The sequence below is a fragment of the Morone saxatilis genome, unplaced genomic scaffold, assembly GCF_004916995.1.
Source record: "Morone saxatilis isolate NCDOM2014 unplaced genomic scaffold, NCSU_SB_2.0 Contig7, whole genome shotgun sequence".
Lineage (NCBI taxonomy): Eukaryota > Metazoa > Chordata > Actinopteri > Moronidae > Morone > Morone saxatilis.
In genome coordinates, this window is record NW_023340246.1 from 17,105,994 (window position 1) to 17,113,502 (window position 7,509).

At 41.4% G+C, this 7,509-nt stretch overlaps 1 protein-coding gene across 1 annotated transcript in view; it reads left to right on the top strand.

Annotated features, from left to right (window-relative positions):
• LOC118340856 (nesprin-1-like) overlaps window positions 1-7,509 on the top strand; it is a gene marked incomplete in the record, with an annotated part of 73,189 nt that overhangs the window by 15,273 nt on the left and 50,407 nt on the right. Inside the window, 4 exon segments of the mRNA XM_035679008.1 lie at window positions 2,077-2,247; window positions 5,636-5,962; window positions 6,349-6,501; window positions 6,815-6,982. Of these exon segments, the coding sequence (XP_035534901.1) occupies window positions 2,077-2,247; window positions 5,636-5,962; window positions 6,349-6,501; window positions 6,815-6,982 (819 nt within the window).

The following is a 7,509-nucleotide window of genomic DNA, read 5'->3' on the forward strand; positions in this document are numbered from 1 at the left end:
AAAGTGCAATTTCCACATTAAAATCTTTAAAAAAAAAACATCTGCTCCTTCTACCTCATTAAAGATTCATACTGGATCAGAACTGACTTCCAAACTATTTGATGTTAAGTCATCTTAGGCCATGCCTCTTAAAATCTGATTTTAAATGAGCACAAAGAGCACTTTCCACTTTCAGCACATTAATGTAAAAACATCCTACTAGTGTCGAACTCTGCACATACGTCATCCTGCGCAGTGAAGCTCAAACATCCAACTGTAGGAACAAGAAGTGGCATGTAGTTGTGTAGTTGTGCAGCGTCCTCGCCTTACCTTCCCGTTTCCAAGCATGTAGGAGAAACTCTGCTGGCTGCAAACATGAAAGGCCCTCTCTAGGGCCAGTGTTTGGTTTGTCCGCTCTGGGCTACTGTAGAAATATGTCAGATTAACATGGTGAACTCCGTAGAAGATGACCCGCTTCCTCTGTAGATAAAAACTACTCATTCTAAGATAAAGAAAACAAAATTATTCTTATTTATGCTAATGAAAACACACCTATGACTATTATATTTGAATATTTTCTTTTCTTTCCTCCTAAATGTAAAATCAATGGACCTTTAATTTTCTGTCCACCATAAAAAAAAGTACCTTCTTGTCATCATTAGTTAAGAATAGAACAACTTTAATTTAGTATAGGTTTAACCACTTTTGCGTTACACTGTCTCTGGATAAAGTTGTGTGCATTGCCATCGGGTTCTCTTTCCGCAGTGGGCTTCTTATACATGGTTATGTTTTCTCACCATGGAATTTGCTCCAGTGAGAGTTTGGACTTTGTTTCTGTAACACCCCATTGAAGTAGCTTTGGGAGTTATGCCTGTGAGCCCAGCCTGTGTTGCTTCTGTATACTCAGATCCAGCCTCTCTATTTGTCTGCTCCTCTGGGGGGGACTAAAGGAAAATCAATGGGGCTCCTCTGGTCTGGGGCTAAGGCTGTAATTAAACGCTACAGAAGGCAATCTCACACCCGGCACCAGCAGTGGAAAAGCTTTGCCTGCATTGCATTGATTTTTACACCTTCGGTAACACATCTGAGTTGATGTGTGCGTGTGCGTCTCCCCCTTTGTCTCTGTGCTACCCACACCCTTTCCTTCCCCTCTCAAAGTTGACTCAAGCATGTATATACTTACAGTCATGCCGATGCATATGTATGCAGACACATAACATCCCTCTCATACCACGGATGGCTGTAATTATACTGTGTGAAGTGGGGGCCATATGGGCTTGAGGTGGGAAGCTGTTACCTCTGTCTAGTCAGAAAAAGGTGTGCACTCAGCACTATGAGCTAATTGGAGCCTCTCACCACAGGATTTGCAAGTTGAGTGAATAATGTGTCAAACCTGCAAGAAACCCTCTCCATCCTCATGGTGTTATTGACTCAAAATCTCAGTCAAGTGGATAATGCATCAAAACATAAAACCCCTCTCCACCTTGTAGTGAAGCTATTGACGTTCTGCAGATGAATGAGGAAGGGAGGAAACGGATATTTTCTGTTTTGATGGTTGATCAGAGAGCTTTTGGTCCTTGGTGGCCACATCTCACAGCTTAAAAGAAAAAGCTACAGACCAGGTTTCCTGAATTTTCCCCTGACCAAATACAGTCCACATCTTACAGTTCTAACCTCTGAAACAAAAAGGGAGCAGTTGTTGAAGTGATGTTATTCACCGTGATGTTCCTACTATTAAATATAATGTTAATATGGTAGGATATGACTATTATCTTGTTAATTACTAAGTTAAAAAATATTTATATATTGGGGCCAACATTGACTTTGTATTAATTATCAGATGTACTGTAGATATTCAGTCATGTGGTCTACTGCCAATATAATCACATGACCACACAAAACCTACCCTGAAATGTGATGTTCTTTTCACATATTTACAGTGTATCCTTCAACAACAAAAAAGTGACAAAATTATCAATTTACTATCCACTGTGAAGCAATTTCTATTAGCAATGTACAATAATTATAATTGTCTCTCTTGAAAAAGTATATATTTTTTAAACTTTGCTTCTGACTTATCATCCGATTGTTTTTCAGGACACCATCAAGCAGCTTCAGGAGGAGCTGAAGAGCATTGAGGAGGCTGAAAACCTTTGCATGTCCTTCACTGACTGGCTCAGCTCAACTCAGAAAAGCTTCACAGCATTAACTGACAGTTCTGAACCTCTGGATCGGGTCGCCATGGAGAGGAAGATGAAAAAACTAGAGGTATTGATCTATTTACCTTAATCTGTTCTGTGTTTACTTGTTCGGCTAGATGGTTTAAATTTCACAGTTCTGAACCTCCGTTTCTCAGTGAGGCATTTGGATACAAGTTGCAGCGCGGCGCTTAATAAACCTCCCTGAACAGGTTGCAATAAATCAGCACAGATGTTGGGTATTACCATTGCAAACTGATGAGTTAGCAAGACAGTTTGTAGCGGAGAAATTGAGCAAAAACTCATATGAGTTCAATATCCAAGCCAGCAAAAAAATGTCCTTGTGCAATTACGGTTCCTGCCAAGCAACATACGGTACCTGCTAGTAACATCAAGTGTACAGATTTCTTTGGCAGCTTCAATATGCTTGGCCAGTAAAATATGCAGGAACGACCTGTAAAGCTTGCAAAGCATTCGGTGTACCTATAATATTTGGATAGCTCTCTGAACTAAAAGAAACTCACTGCACTGGCTTAGTTGTAACTGTTTCTATTTGTGCTCTGTTTGTCAAATGGGCAGTGGAGGGAAGTAGGCCCACAGTAAAGAGAATATCACCACTATCGTTTGCTTGGCATAGTTCATATCGAGTGTGTAGAGGATTGGATGGGTATGTGTGTATCGATCGGCTCTTTATGAAGACAAAGCGGGTGCTGCTTTAGAGGAAGCGTGGTAGCAGGGAGAGACCTCCCACTGTGAAGCAGAGGATGAAGAAGCGCCGGTGTCAGGAGCCTGCTGGCACAGACACTGTAATTGATGCAGTGCCCTTACCGCTTCACATCACACACACACATTCACACACACACACACACACACACACACTTCTCTCCGCTAACACTCAAAACCCATCCACAGTACTAACTAACAAGCTGCAGCAAACTCTCAAACCCATGAATCCTCTGTGATTTTCACACATTTTTTCCCACTGCTTTTCTTTGCGTATCACTAGATGTATTTCCTCTTTGTCTTCCACACACATATCCAGAAACGCATTTATCGACACACACATATTTACAATACATCATCTGGTGTGGGCTTTTCAGTAATCCCTGTCTGGGATCGATGCTCTGTCTCTGCATAGGGACTGAAGACATGCTGTCACCACATGTGTCCTTCCAGCACTGCAGATAACACACGAGTGCTCCATCACTTACTCATTCTCCTGTGGTGAGAGCTACACAGGGATTTTCAGTGAAATGGGATGATTATGCATTGACACAAAGACCAGTAGTCAATAGCTGTGTCAAGGGCCATTAGTTGGATTTAGACTTCATTTGATACTGAACTGCAACTGTAGAAACATGAGTCATACAGTAGTGTTGACATAGAAATATGTTTTAACTTTACTAAGAGTATTGTGATCATGTACAATGATAAGACATATATATTTTTTCCAGAAGGCGTAATTTGTCCCCTTGGTCTGGAAAATTCTGGTAGCTTTGTCTATTTTAAATCATTAAATTCCTCACATCTCACACGTCCTGACTTTGTCCCCATCCAGTGCATTTAAACCTTTTAATTTTCATTTTTAGTTAGATTTTTTAGTTTTATATAGTAGTTTCTCCCCTTGAGTGCTTCAAAAAGCTCCACTCACTGGCTCCTACAAACATTGTATACAGGATAAAATACAAAAAAATGCAAAAAAGGAAAGGGTTTCTTCTTCTCTTGATTAAGCCCCCCTCCCCTTCCCCTTCCATATTTTAAAATTTCACTGGCATTTCATAAATGTTCAAGGGCGTTTATTCCCCCAAGTCCCTTTTGCTTTCTGATGCACACAGTCAGGTGTCTCTCCAAAAAGCAAATTGGTCCATGTTTAAATGCCTTGTTATCAGAAATAATCAATGTTGTTGACATTACAAATGGCACTAGAACAAAAAAAGTTGTTATTTTACAGTTCTGGCGCCGCCATTTTAGGATTTCTGCCTGCTTCTACATTCCCAGCAGAGAGACAATGACAGCAGAGCTAACTGCTGCCCACAGGGTCACCTTAGTCATGTCCTACCCTTGTTAGTAGATAATGTAACTGATGAACATGGTTGTCACTGCCCCAGTAGATATATTACAGGAGATAATGGAGCCTGAGAACTGATGCAGAATAAGAAACAGAATTACTGCTCAATCATTTACAGCGGGTGCACAAGACACTTGACATGCATAATTACGGCTGACATGGTACAAGACAGTTTACAGCATAAAGGGCACGTTGTGTTCAGGCCCTCATATATAATGCTAAGCACATTTCCAGCCTTCCATCAGTGTAATTTGATCCAAAGACAAGACAGATTGTGCAACCAAACTTTGAAAGTTCTGTTAAGCCAAGAATACTAAATTAATATTTTGTCCTTACTGGAACAAATAGATGCTTTCAGTCTTTCAGAGTTTTGAATGGTTCCTCTAGTAGTCTTGGATCTAAAATGCACAAATCAGGTTCAAGAGATCTTTTTATATTTCACTGTTTAGGATTAATAACCATCAGTTTCAACAACTGTTGTTGCTAAGACGGATACTCAATGTCAGGTATAAAATGAGAGCAGATGTTGCGATATGAAGTGGAGATAATGAGTCATGCAGAACTAAATCTACTGCAAATGGCAATTACTGCCAGCTACCTTGGTTTATCTTACATGTTAACCGCACAGATTTGTAGGAATTGAGATATATCGAGTGTCTCCTATTAAGGTCACAAAGGCAGGGACGCTCTGCATTGTTAATGAAATGATGAACATGCCTGAAGCTTCATATTAAGCACCAAACATGGACGTGTGTATACAGACACAGGTCTTGTTATATTACATTATCAACAGCAGAAGCTGGAGGTCCGTGGTTGTTGCAGTGTGAAGCCACTCTCTACTCAAGCAATAATAGACTGATGATGAAAGCTAGATAGCATACCATCGAGTGGAGGTCCGCGTGTGTGTGTGTGTGTGTGTGTGTGTGTGTGTTGTGGTTGCCCTGGAAACCCCTGCAGCTAGTGCTGCCGTGTTAAGGGTCCTTATAATTGGGTCCTCCTTTCATATTATTCACTATGGTTTCTCCACACCATGACCTCCAAGTCTTCTCCACATCTCACCGTGCAGGTGTCAGCCTACCTGATGGGTTCAAAGCCTTTCAAACACACTGCCAGGCTGGTCTGAATGACTGAGGCAGCACTGGAGGTGAAGGACAAAGAAATCAGTGATACTGTGTCTGAATGTTAACCTCAAAGTCATGGAAACATTGATGGCAGGATTTCCTCATCCTAAAGTATATATGCTACATGTTTGATACACCAGTACAGAAAAGCAGTCTTTTGCTCTTTTTTCTTTGAATGCCCTGGTTGAAGGTCTTTTAATATAAAGTAAGGTGATAACACTGTAGCGGCACCCACGCTGAGTTGTATTTCTGCTCTCTCTTTCACCCAGACTCTCCAGTCTGAGCTCCAACACGGCCACAGCTTCCTGAAATCACTGAGGGAGCGGGCAGAGCAGGCGGCAGGCTTTCTGAACGAGGCCGGAGCTGAGTGTTTAGGAGGGGAGGTAGAGGCTCGCCTTGCCCAGTTGGAGGAGCTCGCAGGTGGCCTGAGGCAGAAGCACAGCTTTCTACAGCGGGCGTTACTGCTAGCTAAGGAGTTCCAGGACCGGTATAAGGCTCAGGCCCAGTGGCTGGTGGAGACCAAGGCTTTGCTCAGCACCCCGGTGGAGCCCAAGGCTGAACTGTACCAACGTAGAGCACTGCTGGCTAAGTATAAGGTACAGCAGCAACTATGTAATTTCGCCATTTTTTCTATACTGTATTTAAACTGAACTCATGAGAATAAAGCCCTACACTGTGGTGGGTCCAAGAACCTTACTGAATATTATTAACTTAATGGACCACATGAGTGTCCTTGCATGTCTTAAACCATTAGCTCCACAATTTAATATACTTTACATAACTGCTGACCATTTTCCGTAGTATACCATTGCTTTTTGTATTGATACATGCCTATTGTGTGCTTTGGAAAATGGCTGACAGTATTGAACCAATCGCAGTAATTTAATACATTAATACTCACGTAACCTCACATGTATTAATGATGGTCTTTTCTCTGTACTAGAGGATACTAATGACGCATGTTGTCTGTCTGTGTCCCCAGGCTCTGTTGCAAATGGTTCAGTCCCATGATGGATCCATCAGGTCAGTAGTGGAGAAAGGAGACGCTCTGCTGGCCTCTGTCCATTACCCGTCCATCAGAGACAAAATGAACAGACTGAAAAAGGACTACACTGAACTCTGTAATACTGCCATGGTGAGGACATGTGCTCAGATAACAGAAGTTATGATAAACAGGAGAGAAAATGTAAATGCTCTTTCTGTGCAGGAGAGTTAGCAGATGAATTGTTGCAAATTATACGATACCTTCATAATTTCACCTATTAGTAATACAGAAAAGATAGGTTTAAGAAGGATTTTTAAGCTTTACAATGAATCAGACATAGATAAAGGACATGTAATTTTGTCAGAAAGGTGGTTGTAATGGTTTGTTGCACAGGCTTTTTGTAATCAGTATAATTTGTCTGTGTGTGTGTGTGTGCACACATTTTGTGAATTATGTGGTCAAGGCCCATGTGGAGAATCTGGAAGGCCAGGTGAAGGAACAGGAAGCTTACCACAACGAGCTCCAGGAAGTGGAGCGCTGGCTGCTCCAGATGTCCAGCAGAATGGTGACTCCTGACCCCACTGTGGGTGGCAGCCTGGAGGCAGCCACTCAACAGCTGGCCAGACACAAGGTGACCAATCACATTACTGGATTTCTTTTTGCTGTTTGTAGCATATGATACAGCTCAAGCTATGAGCCTTGATTAGACAGCAAAAGTGTTCACTTGTGCCTCCTTTGATCCTCAAGGAAGGTTCATGTATAATTCCAACATTCAGACTTCAACTACTTGGTATTTGCTGAGCTGTCAGATTCAAAGTGTTATCTAATTGTTGGTGCTATTATGATGAAAACTTCAGGAGATGTGCATGTTGTTCATATGAAGATTTCACTTCAGCTGTTAGCTATTGTTACTGTTCTGTTCAGTAATCATTCCTATAATATAACATAACCTTTAGTTATTAATCATTATATCAGTTTTGCTTGTGACATCTAATTACTGCTTTGGCAAACATTCCATTCAAGTATAGATGAAAAAAACGTTATTTTGTTTTAACATAAATAGTTTTCTCTCTGTAAGTTCAGTCGACAATTACAATACTTTGTATTTAGAAACCTCAAACCGGAGGGCGCCCGATCAGCTCAGTGGGTAGAGCTGGC